Here is a 27,702-nt window from a genome sequence, read left to right as displayed (position 1 = left end):
TTCATTATCTTCTTATCTTTATCTTAAAGCCTTGGCATTTCTATTAGAGACAAACACAAAACACCAAAAATTGTTCTAATACTTCTTGGAAAGGCATCAGCAATATGACAGATAAGTTCTTGTTCCCTCAAGATATTTTACTATCTATAACTTATGATAGTCCATAAAAGGATGCTGGGTAAACCCAAATCTAGAGATCTGACTCAGAGTAACAGCCACCCTTCCCTCCAGGGGTAACTGTCTTTGGAGCTTTGCCCCCAAGCTCCACCTGCCCTGTGCCGCTCAGGTCTAGACAAGCAGGCACAGAGGCAGCACTGGTGATTCAGCACACACTCTTGTTAGGTCCCTTAGTCTTGAGAACAAAAGCTCACCTGGGAAACAAGGAACACATGGACCCAGCTCCACCTGAGCACTAGGAGAGAAGAATGGCATGTCTGGAGCAAGCAAGAGCTTTCAAATACCTACTTTTTCTGTTCCAAAGAGCTAAGGACTATTCACATTAGAGGACATTAAAGTCCTTTTGGCTCATGTAGCATACAAAAACTAGACCCTTCTTACCAAGCAGGCTTTAGGACAAATATCCATGGGAGTGGGCAATGCATTTTTTTAGTCAAAAAGTCTCCATGTTGGGAAGACTTAAATCCACCAGTCTTCACTTAGCTCTGTGTGGTGATATCTCTGGAAAGGTGAAAACAAGGGTAAGATATGAAGCTCTGTAAGCCTAAATTTCCCCAGATATAAAATGAGGGTAGTGGGGTTTACCCCAGAGGATCACTGTGACACAATATAAGTAAAACACTGAGCTTAGCACAAAGAAGACAGAGGTGGAGGAATATGGGGCATAAGAAAAGAAACAATAAAATTATATATTTGGACAGGATAATAGAGGGTTTCTAAAAGTCTTCTTTAAGACCAACTCAGATCCTTGGGAAAGACAACATACAATACTGAGTTCCAAGAAAGCAAAGCAGATATATCAAAGACAATGTATGATTTGGATACATAAAAAAAAAAAAAACAATGCCTTCCTTCACACACTGTTCTTCCAGAGAGACATGAACGCAGTATTAACTAGTGGACACAGTCCTGATAACATGACACAAGACCAGTTCTCGATCTGGAGATATGACAATGCTCTTAGTAATTAGTTCACAAGTCAAAAAGACAATGACAAAAAAATTGTAGATTTTTCATCCTTCAGAGGAATTTTCAGTTGTAAATTTAGGATTCCATCATTTCTTTAAAGGAAAGCCACGAAATACATCAGCCTGAAGAATGCATGCCTGCCTCATTTCAGCTGATTAGCACGTCTTCTGAGATTAAAAACTAGGATGGCTTTCCCGTCTGGGTTCCTGACTGCTCCTTCGCTTTGAGTTCTTTTAGCTTCTTCTCATAGCGACTCATGAAGTAATTATCTGGTTCAATTCCTGCATTCTTCAAGTTTTCCATGACCTTTTCCAGTCTGAGCACTGAACGGGCTCCCTCAATCTTTCTTGTGCTCAGGTACAGAGTGAACTCTTGGAAATCCAGAAGCTTACAGGTGTCCACAGAACAGATATTCCTGATATCACTGCTTCTATCCAAACGAGGGAAAAACACCAGTCCCGACAACTTCTCTAGGTCCTGGAGGCTCACTTGGAATTCAGTTAACTGGGGTTGGAAACCAATGGCTTCATTGGGCACCACAAAGGCCCCCAGTGCCAGCGGTTCAGTAGACTCTGGGCTTCTGCGAGCCAGTATCACCTTATAAAGGTGTGAGGGAACTGCCACATTGTCCTCACCAATCACCTAAAAATAAAGTGACCATATTAATGATGCTGATTTGTACTAACAGTTCACAAATTTTTTCTCAATTGGCCTTATAAGCCAATCTAATCACCCCATCCCAATGAATTCATATTCAAGGCAGACATAATAAGTGGCAATAGAGATCCATCACAGAAAAGAGGAATATGTAACAGATCAATTCTGATCACATTCTTTAAAATAATGCAAACTCAAACATCAGGGGTCACTGTCTTCTCTGAATGTGGGACAAAGGACAAAGACATGCCATGAGTGAGGTCTGAGTTTTTAATGGACAAGAAAAGTCCTCATTTTCTCTTCATCCCATAGAACTTCTGTTGCTCTAAACATTCAAAAGTCAAAACTGTTAGACTGGGTACTCCCAGCACTAGAAATAAAAATGTGGCCTTGGTTTCTCAAACTCATCAGGAAACTAAATAAACCATCTTCAAAGAAACAGCCAGACACATCATCTTCAGTATTTCTAGTGTCACCTAGACTGTGGCTCATTTTTCTAATTAAGTAAATTTAAATGCTTTTTCTCTGACTTCTGCACATCTTGGACCATCAAACATGGAACTTCTCCCATACGTTGTTAAACCAAACCCTTGGGAAAGGTATTCACGCAGTGAAAAAGCAAGAGCCAGGATCAGGAGGAGAAAACAACTAGCTATCTGTGGAGGTTGGCCGTATTAATGAAATAACATTATCATGAAACCTTTTCAAATTTCCTTCCAATAGGCTTAAAAGCCTTATCTGTTGTCTAAAAAAGAAAAATTGAACCATCCATTTACTTAATGGTCCCCAATAACATGACATAATCCAACTAAAATATGTTCATGGCATTTCCGCCCCTCCCAGGTCCTTCCTTGGTAAGAGTAGTTTTTCCTTCCTGATCAGATATCTCTGCTGGGTATAGGATTCCCTGTTGGGAGCCCAAATACTGCAGAGAAATGAGAACCACAAAGGAGGATTGTTTACTGATTTTCCCAAACTCCTACCTACAAGACACACAGCCTGGGAACTCCAGGACCATCTGCTGTCACATGTGGAGGTCCCATAGCCATGACCTATGGAAGGGTTGAGGGGAACACCCATCCACAGGAATGACTTCTAAAAGCAACTGTCTGAACTTCCTGAAAGTGGTTAGTCAGGCTTCAATGTAGACTGAAGTTTATGAAACTACACAATCTATAGGCACAAAAACCTTTACTCCAAAAAGTAAACTCATGTAGCTGGGAACATAAGCACATATCAAAGCAAAAAATATTCTGAAAATAAACCACAAAGGTTCAAAACCAGCCCACAGATTACCAACACATGCTAATTCAACAATGTCACTCAGAAGCCCTGAGCCTGAAACTGCTGGAGATACAAAAAGAAATAAGATGCAAGTCAATGCAGCTGGCCTGCTCTTAAGAAGTCTACCATTGCCAGGCATGGTGACATATGCCTATAATCCCAGGGATTTGGGAGGCTGAAGCAGGAAGATTATAAATTTGAGGCCAGCCTTGGCAACTCAGTGAGGCCCTAAAAGGGCTGGGGATATGGCTCAGTGGTAAAGTGCCTCTGGGTTCAATCCCCAGTACAAAAAAAAAAAAAAAAAAAAGCAGCAGGCTTCCATCTGGACTAGGTGGGGGAAGGGGGGAGGGCACAATATTTGCAGCTTTCCCTGCAACAGAATGTGGCTAGTTGCCAATACTCTGAGGGAGCTCAGGGGAAGCTGGGGACCAGAAATGAGGGCATAGCTACAGCTGAGCCACACTGTTTGCAAGGAGGAAGAAGCTGAAATGGGCTTCAAAAGTTCTGGCCACTACTGGGGATCCAACAGTTAAGCAAATTCTTGGTGCCACCTCGTGGGCATTCCATACCACTGCAGCACAGTTCTCAGACCAAATTAAGAATCCTTCAACACCACCCCCCTTGGCTGTTTCGTGGTCTCATGGACTTCTTGTCTACAAATGGCAATCTTCAAAACAGATTAGCTGATCATGCCTATTCGCTGCCAATAGAGCTTCTATTTAGGTTCATTAAATTCCAGGCAAAAGTAAAGATGTTTGGCATTTTTATGTTTGACAGTTTTACTTCTCTGACAGTTTGCTTCTCTTTCCTTCCCTTCCTTTTTTTCTGTCCTTCCTTTCTTTTTCTGGTGCTGAGGATGGAACCCAGGGCCTCAAGCATACTAAACACACACTGTACCACTGAGATATACCCCCAATCCACTATTACTTTTGAGAATCCTTCTGGACACAGGAATTCCTCCTAGGAACCAGATGTGATCCTTCTAGCCATGACCTTCTCACAATATTCCAAGAGGAATAAAATATTATCCCTAGAAACAAGTAGGAAAATGAAAACTTACCCACTTATTATCTCTTCTATGATTCAATCTGCTGTATTCTCAGAAAACATACATCCTTAAAGCTGTCTAAAACAGGAACTGGTTTAATTTAGAAATCTTTAAAACCCACTGTTTGAATTTAAGATCTTTTAAAAAATCTTAAGATACTTTATCTTTTTTGTACACAACTCAACCTGCATTATTTTTCCCATTTTGGGAAAAATTGGAAAACTTCCAGAAAACATTTCTAGACACTACATGGGTACTGAAGCAAAGGGTTCAGTGGACTGGAAGCCCAGATGTCTGGTCAATTCCTGGGGTTGCCACTAAGCTGCAAGTGATATTCACCTTTTTCTTGTTTCTTCATTTACAAAACAGGCTCATAAGATTGTTGCCATCTTCAAGATCGTTGTGGAGACATACTGACATGTTAGTTAAGAAAAAGACTTCAAAACATGCCAGGCCTATGTTAAAAGCTATCTGGCAGTGAATGGCATTCAAAAAATAGGATATCAACAGGGGAAAAAAAATGTTTTTGCAAGTGGGATAGTGAGAAAACAGGATCAAGCAAAATTAGACCAGTTAAAGGTCAACAGTGGGTTATAGAAAAAGAAATCAAGTTGGGCACAAATGATGCCCCAAACAAAGGACTTCTAGGGCTTACCATGAACCAAGTCTTTAATATCAGTAAATCAGCAACAACCCTTTTCATAAAAGATTTAGGTATAAAAATACTCCACACACACACAAAAAAAACCTTTACTGCTATTCAATTACTCAAAAGCACTGAACTCTTGTCAAGACTACAACAAAAATTTGAAATCACCTGGGACTGAATAGAAAATACAATATAATACAACAAACAGCCATAAGCTGGCACTCATTCGTGACCCTAAGTTAGTTTTCTTATATGCTGGCCTGAGCTTGATTTTGTCCAACCAAGAGACAGAAATAACAATTATCACTGCTATCACCAAAACCTCCACTCCAGCCCCCAGAAGAGGACAAAAAGAAACAAAACCCAAACAAAGCCTGCCATATATAAAATTACGATGCCTTTAATAAAATATTAAGCAGTATCTTGAGAAAAAAAATGGTTTTGCTAGAATCAGAAATATTTGGTGATATTCCCCTAGTAAGACAAAAAAAGAAATTCCAAAAATAAAACTGCTAGGACATATCAAGAGACCAGGCCCTTAAAAAGTTATGCCAGTCAAGTGAAAGAAACAAACCATGGTAGTTTGATAAATAGGGAATTCATACCTAAGAGGACAGAAAGAACAAGAAAAGCGAGGCAGTCACAGGAGGCGGAAGGAGGTCACCCCTCTGTTATCTGCAAAGCCTCAGCAGATGCTAGTGAGGCAGCACAAACCCTACAAGACAGAGCACCCCACACTGGGGCACCTGCTCCAGGCAAGGAGGTGGATGGGAGCCTGCTAAATCACAGCAAAACAAGCACCTTTCCCCAGACTGTCAACTGTCCTTGAAGGCTTAGGGTGGGAGTAAGGAAATAACCAGTAAAATAATTTATTTTTGAACTAAAACAAATAGATAAGGAAATGAACAAATGTTTTCCTGAAATATAAAACAGGAGACTTAAAAAAGACTCCTTTATCCCATCATGTGATGGCTTGGGATTCCTGGGGGCATGTTTTCAATTTCCTCCCCCTCTCAACGTTGTTGGTGGACATCTGGGAAGTGCTGCTTGTTACAGTATAGAGATTGTTAAATACTTCTAACATTACCACCACCATCGAGTTGTAAAATCTGCATGCAGCTCACTCTCTTGTCAGGTCATTTATAATGTCCAAGCCAGAATCTTCAGGTATGTTTCACTTGTCTGGAATCAATCTCTTCTTGAAACAGGCACATCAGAGAAAGCACACGGATGACCTCAGCTATAATAAAGGGGGTGATTCTGATTAGAGCCGTCAGATGACTCACTTCAGATAAAATCACTGCTACCAATCTTCCCTTAGGCTCACATTTACTCAAGTTCTGCAATGCTGTGATCCTCTCCTACATATTCCAACAGACATTTCTGCCTGGCTATAAGGAATCCTCCTCATGGCCCATTTTCTGTTCTTATTTTTGCATGCTAGCAAATATTACTTGTAACTGCTCTCCATCTGCACATTTTTTATTACCTGCTGGCCTTAAGTGTTTGTACATGAAGAGCATAGCAGTCCCTGTGGTGTAAACTTTTGAGAGCCTCAAAGAACAATGCTATAAATGATTGGCAACAGTTGTAAAAGTCAGACCTATATTTGAATCCCTTCCCTTTTGTTTTTGGTACCAGGGATCGAACCCAGGGGCAGGCACTTAACCACTAAACCATATCCCCAGATCTTTAGTTTTTATGTTGAGATAGGGTCTTACTAAATTGCTAAGGGCCTAAGTTGCTGAGGCTGGCCTCAAACTTTCAATCCTGCTGCCTCAGCCTCCTAAGTCACTGGGATTAAAGGCATGCCCCACCACACCAGGCTTGGATCTCCCCTTTACTAGCAATCTTGACTTGGACTTGAACCCTCCTAGCCTCAATTTCCTTATCTATAAAGGATAGCCACTAATTTTTTGTAAGGGTTACAATAAGGACTGAATGAGATTAGCACATATAAAGCTATTTATATACCACCTGGAATACAGGCCCTCGATAAATATCAGTTCTTTTGCTTCACTTCCTTCTAACACATACATGATATATTGCCTGGACAGAAAACAAATCAACACCCCATTTTCATTGGGTTACATTCTTCTAAATTAAGGTTCAGAGGATAGCTATAAGCAAGCAATAAATACTGAATGGTTAAATAAGAAAACAAAACACTTTCCGAGCATTCTGAACTGCCATACATAATTGTAAGGCATTCTCTTGGAGATAGGAATTCACGAGTCAAATCACAGACTGATTTAGGGCTGTACAATGCTATGTCACCTTTCCCAGCATTGCTAAAGGACTTTTAAAAGACTCTGCTTATTAAAGAGTAGCCTGAATTTTTTACCTGGGCATTCAGGTCTCTACCAACAGGCCCAACCTTTCATTTTTGTCTCCTGTAAATCAACATTCTTAGTATTTCTCAGCACACACCCTACCTCTTAGTCTCCTCCCCTTTCCTAATCTTCCCTCCTATGCGGGTTTTCCTTAACCAAATTCTCCCAAGTTTATATGATTTGTGTGTGCATACATATAAAATTTGAGCCAAATTATTATTCTTAAAATGACAAAAATTTCAAGACAATTTTCCCAATTAATAACAGACCATATTTTGCTCTCATGCTAACAGATACACTAAGGATACATTAAATTTTTTTAGGTTTAAAATCAGGTTTGGCCAGCCACAATAGCACATACCTGTAATCCCAACAGCTCAGGAGGCTGAGGCAGGAAGATCAAAAGTTCAAAGCCAACCTCAGCAATTTAGAAAGGCCCTAAACAACTCAGTGAGACCCTGTCTCTAAAAAAATAATGTAAATTTTCACAAAAGCTATATTATTACAGAAAATTTTGTCAATTAAAAAAAACATAAACACATCAAATTATAAGTTGCTTTGATATGCTTCTGAGAAAGATGAAAAACTATGACTCTCTGGGGATATAGATTGTCAACATTAAACTTTATGTATGCAAAAAAAAAAAAAAAGAACCCATCTCAATGCAGTTATTTGCTTTCTTAGTGACCAGGGTCTATACATCCTCTTCTCAAAAAACACAGGAACAGGGCTTGGGTTGTGTTTCAGTGGTAGAACGCTTGCCTAGTATGCATGAGGCACCGAGTTCAATTCTCAGCACCATATATAAAATAAATAAAGGTACATCATTGACTGAAAAAATATTTTTTAAAAAAACCACAGGAACACAGAAGACAGGGAAGAAAGACCTTCTTGACAGCCACTAAAGACAAGAGAATTCATGTACTATGCTCTTTGGGGCTCTCTCCACCCACCGTAAAAAAAAAAAAAAACAGGCTAAAAATAAATGTGGTGAACACATATGACAAGCCAAACAGCAGAACGAGCACTCAAGAATCAATTTGTCATTCAAATCTTGGTTTCTAAATATCAATCCCACTAGAAGGAATCAGGGCTCCTTGGAGAAATGGCTGACACCAGAGTTTGGCCAAGATGGGGCTGAAACATAGCCCTAAGCCAAAGGCAGGAAATGCTCTTTTGTGTGTGTGTGTGGTACTGGGCGTGAAATCCAGGGGCACACTACCACTGAGCTACATCTTCAGGAGTTGTTTTCTTTTTTATTTTGAAACAGGGTCTTGCTTACTTGCTGAGGCTGGCCTTAAACTTGGTGATCCTTTTGCCTTAGCCTCTGGAGTTGCTGGTATCACAGGCATGTGGCACATTTAATGTGTCCAGCTCAGAAATAAGAAATGCTTTTGAAAAATGATGAAGCCAAAAAACAAAGGAGACAACTTGAAGGGGCACCTAATGGCCAAATCTGGGCCACCTGAGCACCAAAATCAATAATCACAGCCAAGTGATTAAACCTCACTGAATAAAATAAAGAATCCATGCATTCACATTGATAATAAATTAGAGAGAAAAGTTCTGATGGTGGAATAGTAATTAATAAATGTAGAATAAATAAGAATTAGGAAATCATCATTTAGGGAATATTTATAGTTAAAAACTAATTCAAGCAATAATCATCAATGGATGATAAAACTACTGCGTGAGAGTTTAAAGAGGACTCCCATGGCCTCCAAGTATTCCCACAGATTACTTACTAATTTCAAAGGGGAAAATGGTGTAGAACCCTGATAGATGCCTCTTTACCCAAGTAATTAAAGTTAGCATCATCAATAATAGGACTAACGATATCAGATGCCTTTTCATGTAATGCAATCAGCAGGACACAAGATCACTTCTGTGATATTTGGCCAAAACCATAACTATCATGTGAATACAACTAACAAACCCAAATTGAAGGATATTCTACAAAACATCTTGTCTATGTTCTTAAAAAATGTTCATTAAAAACAGCAGAGTGAGAAACTATTTCAGATTTAAAAAGACTACAAGAGATATAACAACTAAATGGAATGTACAATCTTGGACTGGATTCTAGATCAGAAAAAAAGACTGCATAAAAGAAATTATTGATGCAACTGGTAAAATTTGAATACAGACTATGTATGAGATAATATTCTTACATGTTGAATTTCATGAATTTGATAATTATTCTAAGGTTATTCGAGAAAACAGAATATTTAGGAGCAAAGGGACAAGATATTCATAAGCAATTCTTAAATGTTTCAGAAAATAATAAAAACAGGTAAATGCATATTCATATGGGGAAGGGAAGGACAAATATGTTGAAATGTTAACAACCACAGAATCTAGGTGACAGATACAGGAGAGTTCTTTGTACTGTTCTTACAACACTTCTATAAATATGAAATTATTCCAAATAAAATGTTGAAAATATTAACCAGCTTGTCAAAAAACAAATGAAAAGATTCAAGTGGGTTTCTAAGTTAAGCAACCTGAGCACAGGTTTTTGTGCTTCCTTCTTCCAATTTAAAAATTAACACCCCCCCACACACACACACACAATGGCCACAATGAGGCACAAAATAGAATACACGCATGAAAATGCTAAGTATGGCAGTAGTGTGTTAACAGACTAAGTAAGAACCACCAGTAACTTTGGGAAGATGAAAGTTGGATGTGATGAGACCATTAGATAAAACAAAGAGGAAGGAGCCAAAGCTCAAATTTTTACTGCTCCTGAAGTTAAGTAGCGTTCCACTGCATAAAGGTGTCAAAATCAAGGTGTGTGACTGAAAATTTCATCTGCAGAATTACTGTACAACAAAAGCAATAGCCAGATGGTGCACTTAAAACTTTCCTAGAGAGCGTATCATACCTGCAGATTCCAAAGTCCTGTTGCCAGGATTTTGGAACATTTTCAGACAACCAAGAACTTAGAAAAGTTTACCATCCAGACTTCCAGACAGAATTTGAGGATATACTCTCCCACCACCACCATCACCTGCCCGCCACCACACACACCACTATAAATAAGAAAGAGGAGGAAGAGGAGATTAAGATAAAGTGGACCTAAATAGTGTCACAAAAACAAATGACAAATGTATAGCTGACTTAAAACCAAGACCACCAATGGGCAGGCTTCTGGGACATAATTCTCCCTTGGTTTTCCTCCCACATTCAAAGGTTGTTCCTGCGATTCTCTTACTGGATTCCACTTTTCTTGACTTCTAATGTCCTAGTATTCCAGGGTGCCAATGACCTCAGTCTGTTCTCTCCTACCTATCCTCACTTATTTTCTCATCCTGGCTTTAAATACCATCTGTTGCTGGATGTGGTGTGCACGCCTGTAATCCCAGCAGCTAGGGAGACTAAGGCAGGAGGATCTCGAGTTCAAAGCCAGCCTCAGCGAGGGTGAGGCGCTAAGCAACTCTGTGAGACCCTATAAAATACAAAATAGGGCTGGGGATGTGGTTCAGTGGTTGAGTGCCCCTGAAATCAATCCCCGGCACCAAAAAAAACCCATCTGTGTGCTAACCACTTCTAAGACAAATTCCACTCCCAACCTGAACATCTAAATCTCAAATTTAATTATTTAATATTTTATTTGGTACTGGAAACTGAACCCAGGGCACTTTACCACTAAGCCACATTCCTCAGCTCTTTTCATTTTTTATTTTGAGACAGGGTCTTGTTAAGTTGCATAAGGGACAACTAAACTGCTGAGGCTGGCCTTCCATTTGTGATCCTCCTGCCTCAGCCTTCCAAGTCACTGGGATTACAGGTGTGTACCACCACACCCCTCAAATACTCTCAAATTTACATAGCCAAAACACAACCCTTAATTTCTAGCTTATAACCCTGATCCTCTCTAGTCTTCCCCCATCTCAAACTCTTTTCCTCCCATTCTACCACCAACCCACCAGGAAGTTCCTTCAGTTCTAGCTTCAAAGCATATACTAAATCAGTGCATTCCTCACCATTTCTACCACATTATCCCATTCAAGTTATGATTTCTCACCTAAGAAAACTCCATTAGCAGGCTGGGGTTACAGTTCAGAGGTAGAGCACTTGTCTAGCATGTGTGAGGCACTGGGTTCAATTCTCAGCACCACATATAAATAAATAAAATAAAGATTCATTGACAACTAAAAAAATATGAAAAAAAACCCACCATTATCTTTTTAACTGCCACTCTCCCCACTTCCACCTATTATATTCTTCACAAGCAACCAGCCTGGGCTTTAAAATGTAAACCAGCTGGGCAGAAGAGTACACACCAGTAATTCTAGGTACTTGGAGGCTAAAGAAGGAGGATCACAAACTTGAAGTCAGCCTTGGCAACTCAAGAGCACCATGTTTCAAAACAAAATTTTAAAAAGGTCTAGGGGTGTAGCTCAGTGATAGAGTGCTTGCCTAGCATGCATCAGGCCCCAAGTATTGCAGGGGGAAGGGTGAAGTAAACTAGATTATGTCACTATCCTGATCAAAATCCTGCAAGAGCATTTCATCTCAATCAGTCCAGACTCCTTCCCATTGCTGCCTCCTATGATCTACCTCCTTCTCAATGGTGCTTCTGCTCTCACCACTTTGAGCAGAACACTGTTCCTTGAACATGTCAAACTCAGTCTCACCCATCTGTCTTTGTAGCTGCGTATCCGCTAGATGGAAAACTCTTTGTGTGGCTTGCACCCTACTTAGGATTCTGCTTGATCTTATTTCCCCTCACTGGCCTGGCCTTTCTTTCCTACCCCCTCTACAATCCTTTGCTATTCTTTATTTTTCTACATGGCTTTTTGTTTACATCTTATTCACTATTAAAAAAAAAAAAAAAAGCCTCCATGAGGGCACGCATTGTCTGTCTTATGGCTATAACACAAGTACCCACAATAGTGCTAGGTACATAACAGAAACCTAATAAAAATTTGCTGTACAGTCAGGCACAGTGTCTCAAAATAAAATATAACAAGGGCTAGGGATGTGGCTCAATAGCTGAACACCCTGGTTCAATCTCCAATACTTTAAAAAAATAATAATAATAAAAGCATATTATTACATTTTTACAAATAGCAAGTATAATATACATTGCCAACTTTACCACTTCTATTTTTCATTTGTCATAGTATCTCTCAAGTGGCACAGACTTAATGATATAGAATTACATCTACTTCTTTACAGGTCCAAACATACTACTTATAAAATCACTAATACTATAAATTCTAGTTTTATATTTAATAGATCTAGGATTACAAACTCAAGAACCAATAATGTTCTTATTCAAGTTATGATTGTAAATAAGTGAAATGGGTCAGGGGACCACTAATGCACTAAAGAACATGTGCTCAATTTAAAGAGAATGCTGAGACTCTTATCTAATTAACTGGTGTTTATGAGAATATAAGCCAAATGCGACTGATACATCTGACTTTTTTTTAAAGAGAACCTAAAATCTGGATTTATATGAGCTCTCCTAATCATTAAACATTACCAACTAATCCAAAAAACAACCTACTAATTCCAGTAAAATACCTCTACAGTCTGGCATCAGTTTACAACCTGTGCTAATAGGCAAAGCTCAGACTAAATTATAGTTAGCAAACAAATGGAAATGCTGTGAACCTTGACAATATTTAAGTGATAGATTCTGAGTAAAGATTTAAGTATATCATGTAAAGTCAATGATGTAAAGTTTACTGAAAAAATAAAACTATGTGACTGGTGGAGACTGGAACAATACAAAAAATGAACTAAATAAACAATATATTTCATAGAGAAGAATCAACTATTAACAAATGGTGAATCAATGCTTAAAAATAGTTTTAGCTATCATTATTCTAAGAAATAGAAATTACCACCACAAGAACTAGAAAATGAACAGTGGGGTTCACACCAGAAGTGGGAGACTTTACCTTTTCATCTTATACCTTCTGTAACTGGTGGAAAGCCATTATGGGATAAATATCAAGTAAGACAAAAAGAAATTTCTCTTGTGCTCTGCTACAGGAATTCCTAATTTCCGTACTAATGCCAGCACCCTGTCCCATGCTTTGATAAGAGGAGACATGTCAAAACATAATATCTTTTAATCATTTGGTCCAAACTGTATGCTACAGATATTATTTGAAATTTTTTGATATGGGACTGTTGATATTCCCTGATTTCAGGTGACTGTGATAGCTGCAAAGTGATTTTTATAATCTTTCATTTATACCGATTTTAATATAAATGAAGTTTCCTTTTCTGTTCATTTGGTATTGCTCATTTTTTGATGGTTCTGAGGATAAGAAAAGCAAATATGTATACTTTCTGTCATGATTTCTGGACTCCAGATAGACTGCTGGCCAATAAAACTGAAGACAAAGAAACTCAATAGAACCTGTTGCAATACTGTAGGTGTTCAGAAAGATAATTAAGTCAGGTGTGGTGGCTACTCAGGAGAGTAAGGAAGGAAGATAGCAAGTTCAAGGCCAGTCTAAGCAACTTAATGAGACTGTCTCAAAATAAAATTTTAAAAAAGGCTGGGGGTATACCACTGGAATAAAGTGCTCCTGGGTTCAATCCCCAGGACACCCCCCACCCCCCAAAAAAGGGAGAGAGAACAAGAATTAATAAAAGTTGTTGAGTCATGGGCAGGGGCTGTGGCTCAGCAATAGAGCACTTGTCTAGCATGTGAGAGGCCCTGGGTTCGATCCTCAGCACCACATAAAAATAAATAAAATAAAGATATTGTGTCCAACTATAACTAAAATATAAATACTAAAAAAAGATTTTGTTGAGTCAAAGAAATTAAGAGATGACTCCAGTTGCAAAATGCAGGAAAGAATGGAGAAACTAATCAAGAATACAGTTTAGAGGGGGGCTAGGGTTGTGGCTCAGCAGTAGAGCGCTTGCCTAGTATGTGCGAGGCCCTGGGTTTGATCCTTAGCACCACATGAAATAAATAAATAAAATAAAGATATTGTGTTCAACTACAACTAAAAAATAAATATTAAAAAAAAAGAATACAGTTTAGAAATGCCATTTAGCTTCTGCATGCAATTCTGTACACCTTTCCCCCACACATTTGTTGAACTAAAGATCTGCCAGTGTGAACATGGATAAGTCCTACAAATTAACAGAGACATGGAAAACTAATGATACTGGCTCAAAGGCCAAAAATCTGAAAGAAATGAAAGACTTAAGACCAGAAAGGCTTTAAAATAAAAACAAAAAAATAATAGTATTACTCAAAGCATACTTTTCAGGAAGCTAATCCTGACTGACATCACACATTTGAGCATTATGATGCCAAATAAGACTGAGGAAAGCTGACAGGTCTCTTCTGAAACTCTTCAAGGCTACTTGAACATGCTTGAATATCATTCACTGATAAACTATTCAAGAGAACCAAGTTGTCTATTTGATAGTTTCAATAAGTTTTTGGTGTAATAAGAATTATAATACAAAAAATGTATTTTTAAAATTCTGAACTAAGACTTAAAATTTGCAAGAACAGCACAATGAACTCCTTTCTTCTCTCAGATTCACCCCAAGTTTTACTATTTTGTTTGATTTGCTTTATCACTCTCATTTTCCCTAAATTTTTGAAAATAAGTCACAGACACCCCCCTTGGGCCCCTAACACTTCAGGATACACTTCCTAAGAACAAAGACAGAGGGGCTGGGGATGTGGCTCAAGTGGTAGAGCGCTCGCCTGGCATGCGTGCGACCAGGGTTCGATCCTCAGCACCACATACAAACAAAGATGTTGTGTCCAACGAAAACTAAAAAAAAAAAAATTATATATATATATATAAATTAAATAAATAAAAAAGAACAAAGACAGAACAATTACCAAAATAAAAAAAATACAACTATTTAACCTATAGACCTCAAATGTAGCCAATTCTTCCAATAATGTCCTTTTTAGCAACTTCTGTTTTTCTAGTCTAAGATTACACTATGTGTTTTGTTTTCATGACTCTTTAGTCTCCATTAGTGGGGAAGAGTTGGTTTCTAAAGCTTTGCTTTTTATGACACTATCCCCTCTAGTAAAGTACAAGACTGGTGTTTTAAACTGGGTGGTGGTGCATGCTTATAATCCCAGTGACTTGGGAGGCTAAGGCAAGAGGACTGTAAGTTTGAGGCCAGCCTTGATGTAGGATGTAGCTCAGTGGTACAGTAACCCTGTATTCAATCCCCAGTGCCTCCAAAAAAAAAAAAAAATGACAGGTGTTTTACAGAATGTCTGACAACTGGGGTTTGACTAATATTTCTACACAATGGGATTCAAAGTTATGCTTCTCAGTGCATCAAACCAGGAAGTACAGCATACCAGCAAATCCCATTCATTATTGGCAATATTAACTTTAATCACTGGGTTAAGGAGGTGACTGTGATTTTTATAACTCTTTTCATTCCTGAAAATTTATTCATTGTCATTCTTCAGTTAGCAGAAACTTTTTTTTTGCGGGGGGGGGGGGGGGGTACCAGGGATTGAAGTGGTACCTAACCACTGAGCAACATCTCTAGCCCTTTTCTATATATATATTTTTTTATTTAGAGACAAGGTTTCACTGAGTTGCTTAGGGCCTCGCTAAGTTGCTGCGGCTGGCTATGAATTCACAATCCTCCCGCCTCAGTCTCCTGAGCTGCTGGAATCACAGGCATGCACCACAGCACTAAACAGAAACTTTTCTTTATATCCCATGTATTTATTTACTCATTAAATTATGGATTCTTGTTTAATTCAACAAGTTTATAATCCATTTGCATTTATTTATTAAAATATTCCCAGATACGGTGACTGAGAATTGTTTCAAGCAGACCTCTAAGTCCTTCTGACATGTCCCCACCACATGCCTGAGTAGTCCCTTGCTCCCTGGCACAAGATGTTCCATTTTGAACTTTCCCTGTGCCAGCCCTGGAATCAGCCATTTCTCTACAGGGCTGGGTCCTTGTAGAAAGAGATGACTTTTTAGAAACCAAGGTTTGTCTCAAGATACACTCATTGCTAATAGCATATCATTGCTTCTAGGCCCTCTCAACAGGAAGAATTAGGAGATATATATATATATATATTTGTAAGTTATATTTTTAAAAACTGTATCTAGTATAAGAAAAACAAATCATCTTCCACTGCAGCATTTAAGCAACACAGTTAACAGAAATGTCCATAAACAAACTGTGAAGTACTCTTAATTATTGGTGAATATTTCCTTTGAAACCTTGGGTAAACTGTTCTACTGCACAGTAAGCTAGTCAAATAAATCTTTCAATTTTATGAATACACAACATTCATAAAACCGTAACTTGATCATTTCAGGTTTACAGTCAAAATTAAAAGAACCTTTTTTCTGGTGATAAGAGTACAAAGAAGATTTAACAAAGCCCCAAATAGTTAGTATTTGACAAGAGAATAAAGAGAGTTTTATGCCATTTTGAGAAATTAATCAGAGAAGAAAAGTTTAAAATAATAAATTTTCAAACACTAATTCATTTGCCATGCCTCATTCCGATAAGAATTACCGGGATTCTCTGACAGTGTGACAGTCATTGGAAACAACTTTTCTACTATTCAGCCAACAAACAGATGTAGTTGAACCAGTAACTTCAAGTGAGAAAAAGGAAGCAGGCTATTCATAAAGACCTATGTGATGTGCTGGATGTAGTCACTGGGTATTTGGTCCACACTGGCTGATCAAAAGCAGGCCAAGCAGGATGGAAAATACTCCACAGTTTCTGTGTTTGTTTTCCTAAATCTGTTCCTCAAGTTATGCAATCTTGTCACAGATTTTCTTGAGTAATCATTGAATCTAACCACCTTTATTAAAGACCTACTTTATTCCCAGAACTGAGCAGGTGTTCCCTCAAAGAACATCTCTCTGACTTCACCAACAAGACCAGCAATCCCTCTTTTTACTTACTCTACCATCTCCTCCTCACTCCACCTCATTCCCTGCCTGAACAGACCCCAAAGTAATAGTGTATCACTTCAGCCCTGCTCTTGGGAGAACCCTCTCCATGATGAAATTCAGAGTTACACATTTTTTGGTAAAAACACTGGCTCTTCATGTGCTACTCTGTAAACTGCCTAAGAATTCCCCAGCAACATCAGAAGCTCTCACATCACTAAGTATACTCTCTCACATCTTTTATATGTCTTTCCTTCAGTCTATAAAGGTGCTCAAATAACTTGCATATATTAAAAAAATTATCAAAAATCCAAGCTTCTAAAAGAAAAACTCTTCCCCATTTTTTCAATTCATTGCAGTCTGGTTGTTATCCTGGACTCTTCCTTCTTCCTCACCCAAAAAAGTTAATGATGGTTACTCTCCCTGGATTCCTCTACTCTTCCCCACTCCAACCACCTGCGCTCAGCCCCCCTCTCTCTTCTCACGTGGACTACCACAGCAGTGAACTAACTTATCTTCTGGCCTCTGAGTCTTCACTAATGCCCCCTTTCCTCTACCTCTGTGTTCACTGCCACTGGAACACTCTTAGTAAGACTCAAAACAAATCACATTTGACCACACATAAAGCAAATTCATGGTTTTATAGTACCTAAAAATTAAAACCCAAGTCTTCACCACAGAATACAAAGTCATCTATCAGTTGGCTCCTGACTTACCTGATGCAGAAATTCCCATTGCCCTTGAGTCATCCGTACTTTTTGGTACGTAAGCTCTAGTCTCTATGAATGACATGTACAGCCTTAAAACCAAGCTGCCAAATGCCCTATGTTCACACTGCGCCACCTTATGGAATTCCCATGATCTCCTCCTGACTCAGTTTACTCTTTACCTACCTGTCAAGCTCTAGTTCAGGTATCTCCCCTGTTAAGCCTTTGAGACTCACATGAATTTGAGGGCTTTTGTGACAGCATTGTATCTATGTATTAATCTCTACTAAGCATACTACACTTTAAAGTGGTTCATTGTTAATGCATTTATATCCTACTGTGAGCTCCTTGAAGTCAAAGGTTGCTTTTTATCCTTTACTACCTCCTCTATGCCTATAACCCCAATAGATGTTCAATAAATGCTACTGAATAAATGAAACTAAAAAGTACAACACAAAATAAGATTATAATTTCATACAAATAACATAAGCCTGAATGTTATAAGTTCCTACCTGGTAACTAACTGTTTTTTTCCCATCACTTCTAGTCTGAGGTAAGGTTAAAGGTCCAGACACTACCCAAACATCTTCAAACCTCTCTGTCAGTTCACGACAGTACATTTCTATTCTGAAAAACAAACCAAAAAAACTGACAAACATGCGGAAAAGCACATTACCACATCAGTTCCTAGGAAAGAGAATAAAAATACTGCATTTGTGTCAACTTAAATGCAACCATGGCACAAAATATTATAAGCATATAGGCAATGATGTTCTCAAAGTTTTATTGCAAAAAAAGTTTTTTTTAAATCACACATGTAAACTTAACTATCTACAATCTTCCCTGTATACACTTAGCACACATTTTAGAATTGAAATTGTTAACATTTGTCAGGGCTTAGAGTGTCACACTCAGTGGTAGAGCTAACATGCACGAGGCCATTGGTTAGATCCCCCAGCATGGCACACACACAAAAAATCTAAGCCATAGTTTTCAAAAAAATATTTAGCCATTCCTATTGCAGGACAATTTGGTTTATCTTAACATGTCTTATTAATGCAATATTGTATTAAATCCTTAGCATAAATGTCAAGGGCTAGAATAACTGAATAAATATTTTAATGAGGGCTGGGGTTGTGGCCCAGTGGTAGAGCTCTCGTCTAGCGCTTGCGAGGCCCTGGGTTCAATCCTCAGCACCACATAAAAATAAATAAATAAAATAAAGGTACTGTGTCTGATTACAACTACAAAATTAATATTTAAAAATGTTTTAATGACTTGATTATATGAAAAACTTAAAACTGATTTTTAATGGAATTCTACGAATTCACTCTAAGTTCCAAAATATGACAAAGCAGTTTCACAACAACAAAAAAAATTATTTATTTCAAACTTACCAGATAAAAATGGTAAATGTTAGTTTTAATCTGCACTTACACTATAGTTGGAAGAGATCTCTAAATGAGATAACAGTACTTGTCATCATTCCTGTTTATCTAAAATGTAAAATTAAATTATTTTTATAGCATATATGTCCAATTACAAGGTAAAGTTTTCCTCCTAAAAATTTATCCAGTGGGAAAAGAAAATGTTAAATGTTCTCACAAGTATGTAATCAGCAAATCCAGAACATAGGAAGGAAATATAGGACAAACATCCTAGATCTTCAACAAAGAATTTATAAGAAAAAAGGGAAACCTACAGATTACAAGGAACTGAAGACATACATATATCAACCAAATCTAGGTACAGATCTTATTATAATCCTGATTAAACTAGCCAACAAAAATAAAATAAAAGACAACTAGGGAAAGTTGAACCTGGTAATAAAGAACTGCTGTTATATATTTTAGGGGCAAATTTAGGGTATTTTAAAAGAATTTTTATCTTCTAAAAATATACATTGAAATGCCTGCAAATAAAACAATATATCTGCAATCTCAATGGGGAGAAGTATGGTCATGCAGATGAAATGCATGTGGCCACGACTGGTAACTGTTGGAGTCTTCTTTTAGTGTGGTGTGCTCTTAATTCTTTTAAATCATAAAATACTATATGAGGAAAACAGTTTTAATGCTTAAAGAGACCATTTGAGAGAACTTAATGTCAGAAAAATGCAGACGGTCCAAAGAATTTTATATTTAAGTTTCATCAAAAACTGCTTAATGGTTATGTTGAGCAGTACCAACCTTTTTCTTTAAAAAACAGAAGCACTGGTATACAAGAAAAGAAAAAGAAAAAGTGCCCTCTTTGGACACACTAAAAAAAAAAAAAAAACAAACAAGAGATGTTACTGCCTCAGTTATTGACAGAAATATCATTAAGTTTCTTTCAAAATTTGACTTTTAAACAATGGCAAATATATCAAAAAGGCAGGCTAAGTTTTGAAGTATATTTATCCACAGAAGGCTCTACACACAAAATATAGCAAAGAAAATGGTCCAAGTCTCTAACTTTGGTGGGGTTACTTCTGAAAAACAAAGACAGACAGTACTATACATTCTCCTGTTACACCATTCATCTTCCACAGAATGTATTTTATAAACTTTCCACCTCACCTGTTCCAATATCCAGAATTATTATCAAAATTCTGAGGCACAATATTAGAAAGGTAAAAGGTTTCAGCCATGGCTTTCTGTGAAAAGAAATTAAAACAGTAACTTACACTGAAATATTTTACAAATCAGACATAGAAAAACCAGTTCTTATTAATCATTAGCTCTAGGGAATTAGTGACTACAGTTCTTGTTTAGATAAAGGAAAGCCATAGGTATTTGAGGACAGAAAACTCTATTCAAAATAAGCACTATAACAAATAAGTAGTTAAGTGTGCTTAGCTTTGCTTATCATTTACAAAATCAAAACTTATTACGTAAACTCTAAGAACTAAAGGTTTCCAATATAAAGCTTAAAAGTGTTAATTTTGGTTTTAAGCATGTGGCTGAGAATTTCTCAAAAATGGTCAACTTTGAGGAATTTAAAAAGTATAGCACAGTTCAAAACTGGCAGAGAAAAATTCCCTTTGCTCCTGGCCACAATAGGTTTACTCACTTCACACCTCTCACTCACATACACAAGGCTCTCCCTCACTGTATTCCTTTTCAAATATCTATACTGTCAATGTCACAATTACCATCTTTTCTTCAAGCAGAGGCTCTCAACCTTAGATGCACAATGGAATAAACCAGGAAGCTTAAAAAACATTGATGCCTACATCCAACAACCAAGATTTCTGATTTAGCAAGTCTAGGGATTTTTGAAACCACTATCTTAAAGATAGTAATCATCAACAATTCACATAATAAAATACCAGTGTCATGAAAGATACTTCTCCCTTTCTGCAAGGGGTGGGAGCCAGGAAACTATTCAAAATTAAAGGGGACTTGAGAAATTGGACAACAGCCAGGTGCAGTGATGCACACCTGTAATTTCTGCAGCTCAGAAGGCTGAGGCAGGAGGATCCCGAGTTCAAAGCCAGCCTCAGCAGAAGTGAGGTACTAAGCAACTCAATGAGACCCTGGGTCTAAATAAAATATACAAAATAGGGCAGGGGGATGTGGCTCAGTGGTTGAGTACTCGTGAGTTCAATCCCTGGTCCCAGCCCCTCCAAAAAAAAGAAATAGGAAAACAGAATGTAATGTATGATTCATGATTAGATACTGGATCCCAAAAAACTATTATAGACATAACTGGGAGCATTCAGGAAACTTGACCATCAATTGTTTTTTAAATAAGACTCTACAAATATACAGAAATTCATTTGTACACACTTTTTGGTGTGATACTCTGGCCATAATATATTCTCATTCTTAGATGACTCACGGCCCTGAACAATCTTTTTAGGAAAAAATTGCAATTTTCTTTTGATGGCTTTAAAACTTCTCAGATACATAAAAAGCCTGGCTACTAGATAAACACATACATTACACACATACACATGCACACACACATACATACTTATATCCATATAAAGTCCATGTACCAAAGTGTGATTGTAGTACTATCTTTTCAACTTTTCAAAATAAAAAGGAGTGAGTTGGGAGCTGGAAGTGTAGCTCAGGGGTAAAGCACTTGCCTAGCACAGTTGAAGTCCTGGATTTGGATTTCCTAGACACCCCCCCACACACACACATGCATGTGGCACACATACAAGGATGAGTGAGAAGCTTTAGTCTCCAGTAGTTTTTCAGTTTCTTTTTATGTGGCATTTAGTTTTCCTCATTCACCCTGCTTAAAAATGTCTTGGCATATGATTTAAAAGAGAGAGAGAGAGAGAGAGAGAAGAAAAATAAGAAACAGAGAATGGAAGTTCTCAAATTTTAAGATTGTGGCCCGTAGACTTTTAACCTCTAAGTCCCGTGGTACACATAACACTCCATATCCCTATCCTGCCCCAAATATGCCTACACTAGAAAATTTGTTATTTCCTGCTGGAGCCATGTGTCCTCGTGACCAGCCACTTCCAACATAGTCTTCATTGAAGGCACTGAAGGCTGGAGGGATGTTGGGATCAGGCTTGAATTTACAATGTTTTCTGTCGGCATCACCTAAGAAAAACACACAAAATGGTTAAGTTGTCAGTGGACAAATATCCCTCGAAGTTCTCTAAACACAGCAAGCTGGCTGCTACTGGCTGGCATCTCTTCAAGCAGCTAGTACTGGAGACTGCATGCACGTCTCGAGTTCCTGGGATAGTTCAGATACTTCATCTGAATTTAGAAAGGACTGACCCGGGAAAGAATCCTTTCATACAGGGTAGCTCTCTCATGATTTTGATTCTAGCCTTCCCAGTTCAAGGAAGACGATCCTGGATAGTGTTTAAGTAAAACAATGATCAATCAAATAACTCAAATACATAAAAAGCTTGGCTACTAGATAAACTCCTGTTTAAAAGAAAAGAAAACAAAAAAACCGTGTGTTTTATACAATCATATTTTGACAAGTTTATTTGTACTGAAATAATGGATAAATATAGAAACAAAACAATTTGTTCTGGGCAGGCACAGCATGGAGGAGGGGGTGTCTCTGACATATTGCTCATTGCCTCTTAAAGCCATGACAACACAAATGTTTAAGTTATGAGCTCCACTCAGGAATTTTTAAAACACAACATTTTAGCATCACAAAGGAAAAAAGAAATTTCACTTTTGCTTATTTTCTGAAGCCTCCAAAATGGTTTGCCACAGAGGACATGAGCAGATTCTAATACTATATTTTCCACTGTCATCAGCTCAGAACTTCTTGAACTACAAGAACTATAAGGGCTACAGAATATACTCAATTGTTACTCAAACAAGTGTAAAATGAAGATCAATGAAGTCACTGATTACAGTGTCATTTTTTTGATCCAAGAAAATTTTAGAGGGCTGAGGTTGTGGCTCAGCGGTAAAGTGCTCGCCTAGCATGAGCAGGACCCAGGTTAGATTCTCAGCACCACATAAAAATAAAGGCATTGTATTTCTGTCTGCACCTAAAAATAAATAAATAAATATTTTTAAAAAAACTTTAAAATGATCAGATCCCAAGGTTCATAGAAAAGTACCTAATACCTAGCTTTCTGGAATCACTTCATAAAGAAAAAAAATAACTGATAATACAGAATTATCATAAATAAACTTCTAAGTGTTAGTAACTTTGGAATTGCCTTCTTTCATGTCAACTTATCTTTGCCTGGCCCTCACTGCCCTTAAACCTCATTTGTGGAAATTTCCAAAGATGCAATAAGATGATCCCTTCCTTGAGGGAAGAGGTAAATTTACTCCTATCAGGCATCCAGCAGCATTACCAGTAGTAACCATATTAAACCAAGTTCAGGAATTAAGGTTCTCTCATCTGCACAGGTTTGGGATACCAGTCTGCAGATGGGACAGTTTGTAGCCTCTGCCTCTCTGAAACAAGTTTCCCATTTGATGCCTCTGCTAATGCCAAGACAACTTTCCATATACTACCCTACAGCATATAGGCAGGTTAGTTCTGATTTACTCTTCCCCAAGAGTATAGCCCTTTGGAGTTCCAGGTTAATGGGGGAGAAGGGTTTCCTATAAGACAACTTACCCTGGGTGAGCCCTAGGTCTTTCCTTTAATACTTCTCACCCTATAAGGCTGTGAAATCCAAGGCAAATTTGCAGGGACTGACCTTGTCTCTCTGTCTTTGCCCCAGACTTTGCCTGGCAATTCTCCTATATCCTGTTGGCTCTTCATTTTCTAAAAGTGATTTTTAAAAATTCTTTTATACACTGCTAATAACATTATAATTTTCAGAAAGAGAGTTAGTCTTAATAACTTAGTCTGTCAATACTGAAAACAGAAGACTCTTTACACCAAAGACAAGTAAAATCCAGGTGTATTGCTTTCTTTTTTCAAATATTAATTGGTTCTATTTTACTACTTTGAAACTATTAATTGGTTCTATTTTACTACTTTGAAACTCAAGGGATTTACAATATAAAATGCACCACTTTTCTTATATGCTTCTGAAAATGATAATTAATAGGAAAAAAATTAGTAAAGTTGAAATTCCTTCTACATTGGGAACTTTTTGCTATAAAAATTTATTATAAAATCAAACGGGCTTCTCTTGACATAAATTTATAATCAACTTTCAGTTTCTGTGATAAGGTTTTCAACTATATCAGCTTCCCTCTAGCAGCAAGTACATTCCAAGCCTCCTGCCATGCTGTGGGCTATATACCCTAGAAAAGTACACATTCTTTTTAATATTAGCATTTTAATATTCAGATATAGCACAGATTTTAAAGCAAAATAAAAGTAACATATGTACTACATAGCAAATTCAAATGCAAATAACAAAATAGGAACAAAACAACTGTAATGAAAGGAATACCCTTAATACGTAACAGAAATACTAAAAAAAAAAAAAAAAAAAAAAGCTATCCAAACTGAAAATAGATAGAGAACAATTTACAGAAAAGAACAATTCACAAAAATGTTATCCTTCCCTGATAATCAATAAGCACAACTATAATCAGCTATTAAACTGATAAAAGTTTAAAAATGCTCATACAGATATGGATGGGGAGGAAGGACAAACAATAATGGTAGGAGAGTAAACTGGAAGGATCTACCTTGAAACAAATTTGATACTCATCGTCAAATTCTGATAATCTTGGTAGAATGAGAGACATTATTACCTTATATACATGTATGATTACACTATTGGAAGGACTCTGCACCATGTACAACCAAAGGAATGAGAAGTTGTGCTCCATTTGTGTACAATATGTCAAAATGCATTCTACAGACATACATAACTAATTAGAACAAATTAAAAAAAAAAAAAAAGATTTGATAAATTTTTTGGGGGGGTACCAGCGATTGAACTCAGACGCACTTAACCACTAAGCCACATCCCTGAGTTGCTCAGGGCCTTGCTGCATTGGAGGCTGGCTCTAAACTCATAATCCTCCTGCCTCGGCCACCCAAACTGCAAGGTCTCATAATCTTAATTAAAGAAATCATGTAAAGACACACAATCAGACCTGCCTACCTCTCCAGTCTCACTTAACATCACATTCTCCCTTCTGGCCTTCTTTTAATTTCCTAAAGGAACAAACTCACCTCTACACTGAGGCCTTCACAGATAAAAAATGTGCTTCTTTGCACCAAGAACGTTCTTTTCCACATTCCATGTCCAGCCAATCTCTATTGTCTAGGTAACATCCGTCTACCCTTTAGTCTACTTTATCAGAGAAGTCTCACTAATCAAAATTATGTTCTCTAGTTATAATCTCTCATCATACTCTTTACTGTTCCTTAATTATACTACCTTAACTTGTAATCACTTCCTTTAGAGAAGTTACCAATTATAATTACATATTCACGATAATTTAATAGGTCAATCTATTCCCCCAACTACTCTGGTCACTGCTATATCCCCAAGAGTTAACACAGTGCCCAACACACAGTAGGCACTTGAGGTTAAAAAAAAAATGAAGGATGCTCCTTACAGCAACAACAAGACAGAGCACCCCATCTCAAGTGTCCCGATTTGGATTCTGTCAGCCTCTGAAACAACTGGGAAGGATCTGGGGGCTCCCTGGCTGCCAAGCAGGGTCCATTTAATTAGTAAGCCATATAAGTATCATTTCCTACATGTGCTGTGAGGTTAAAAAAAAAAAAAAAAGGTAGAGAATATTGAATAACTTTGTTCAAAATTTAGAAACATCTTTCCCTGATACCTTTACTTCAATTTCTTTTCAACCACTTACCCATGATCTTACTTCTGGATATATGTTCGAGAACCCATCTAGGCACCCGCTTTGTCTGATCATAAGACAAGGCATGATTAGTATAACACCTAGTCTCTGTTCCAGTTAAAGGAAATCCAAATTGTTCCAATACAGCCTTTTCTGCAGATTCTAAAAATTATAAAAGAGAGAGAGAGAGAGGACAAAAACAGCAAATAATTAGTGACTCTAATTAAGAACAAAAGATTATAAGAACAGGTGTGACATTTACAAAGAATTAGCTCAGAATTCTACTCAACCATCCTTTGTTCACCATATGTCTAGTAACTGACATTCAAGAAGTATGGATGGAAGAGGTACTTAGTATCTCTTCTACCCAGTCATCATTTAGGGCAAATAGTTGCAATCAGTTTGTTTCTGCTTTATTTGCAATGTCCTTTGTAGTATATTCTGTCAATGGCAACAGAAAACCCCTATTAAAAGTTATGTATAATATTTTTAAAATAAATGTTTCAGGTGATCAGCCAAATGGTAACATGAGTTATTACATTCTGTAGGTCCTATTTTCACTCCATGTCATTACTGGTAATGAATCATTCCCGTGATTGAAGGGGAAAGAGCCTGCCTCTTTATTTTTAAGACTGAGCGTGGAGTTTAAGAGTGAAAGTGGATTAAGTGTGGAGACAAAAATCACAGTCTTAGTTTAAGTTTTTTAAAAGACTATCATTCAGGAGCTGGGGATATAGCTCAGTTGGTAGAGTGCTTGCCTTGCATGCACAAGGCCCTAGGTTCCATCCCCAGCAACACACACACACACACACACACACACACACAGACTATCATTCACTGACAGTCTCCTACTAAGGATAGAGATGTGCCTTGTAGCAAGACAGTAAAATGGGGTACTGTTTTTTCCTAGGGGAAGAAACCAAGCACACTCTTTAGTGGCGAATCTTTCGGATGACTTCTTCAGTCTTCAACCACCAGATCAGTTCTCCTGCTCAAAAGGAGCAAGTTAGGGATAGGGATAGGGATATGGCTCAGTGGTAGAGCCCTTGCCTAGCATGTGGGACTGGGGGCATACGTTCAACCCCAACTCTCAAAAAAAAAAAAAAAAAAAAAGGAGGTAACAAATTAAATTAGCATGCCTGGGAAAGAGCAAGAAACAAGACTTTGGTCATTTTTTGGCAATAGATAAGACACCTGGTAATTTGAGGAAAGGCTAGCGTATTATTCATTGGAACAGTGAAAATAAGGGCGGTTAGCTAATCTGCCAAAACTATGAGTTCATCTCCTTTTCCATCCATACTTCTTGAATGCCAATTCTGTACCGTGCTAGGCATATGGTGAACAAAAAAAGACAGTCTCAACGCTGAAGGGGCTAACGATCTAGTGAAGGACACAGGAATTTAAAAAAAAAAAAAAAAAACATACATACCCTGGTGAATTCTTCGGGGACGAAGGGAGAGATCTGCAGAAAAAATTAAGGTCGGGAAAGGGGGCAGGGAGGCCGACCGCGCCAAGGCTACGCGGGGCGCGCAGGGTTTCGAGCTGCCACCCGGACCGGGCCCGGAGGGCGGGTCCACAGACTTACCGTCCGGCTCCCTCGCTGCCAACGCTGCCCCAGCGCCCCGGCTCCGAAAAAACTGCAGGGCCGTCAGCCCTGCTCCTGCTGCGCCCACTACAGCCCCGGCCAGGAAACCACTCAGAAATCGCCGGGAGCCTTTAAGTCTGGAAGCAAAACTCTTCGCAGCCATCTCTCCCGTGGT

At 38.0% G+C, this 27,702-nt stretch overlaps 1 protein-coding gene across 2 annotated transcripts; it reads right to left on the bottom strand.

Moving 5' to 3' along the window:
- Positions 1 to 27,702, bottom strand: Exog (exo/endonuclease G). Of its 2 annotated transcripts, XM_027932424.2 has the most exons (7): positions 27,528 to 27,702; positions 27,372 to 27,404; positions 25,955 to 26,104; positions 22,134 to 22,273; positions 20,285 to 20,361; positions 18,239 to 18,353; positions 1 to 1,788 (listed from the first exon to the last, which is right to left on the bottom strand). In XM_027932424.2, the coding sequence occupies exons 1-7, from the start codon at positions 27,688 to 27,690 to the stop codon at positions 1,327 to 1,329; spliced, it is 1,140 nt and encodes a 379-aa protein (XP_027788225.1). In that variant the 5' UTR covers positions 27,691 to 27,702; the 3' UTR covers positions 1 to 1,326. The 2 variants fall into 2 exon arrangements, with proteins under 2 accessions (XP_027788225.1, XP_027788227.1); XM_027932426.2 differs by lacking the exon at positions 27,372 to 27,404.

Source organism: Marmota flaviventris, chromosome 1 (assembly GCF_047511675.1).
Source record: "Marmota flaviventris isolate mMarFla1 chromosome 1, mMarFla1.hap1, whole genome shotgun sequence".
NCBI lineage: Eukaryota > Metazoa > Chordata > Mammalia > Rodentia > Sciuridae > Marmota > Marmota flaviventris.
Note: the sequence above shows the minus strand (reverse complement) of the source record. Positions and strands in the feature narration are given on the sequence as shown.

Coding starts and splice junctions, on each gene's coding strand:
- Exog (XM_027932424.2), bottom strand. CDS start 27,690: ATGGCTGCGAAGAGTTTTGCTTCCAGACTTAAAGGCTCCCGGCGATTT. Junction 27,405..27,527: donor GGCAGCGAGGGAGCCGGACG/GTAAGTCTGTGG, acceptor TTTTTTCTGCAG/ATCTCTCCCTTCGTCCCCGA. Junction 20,362..22,133: donor GAAATAACAAATTTTCTAGT/GTAGGCATATTT, acceptor TTCTTTTCACAG/AAAGCCATGGCTGAAACCTT.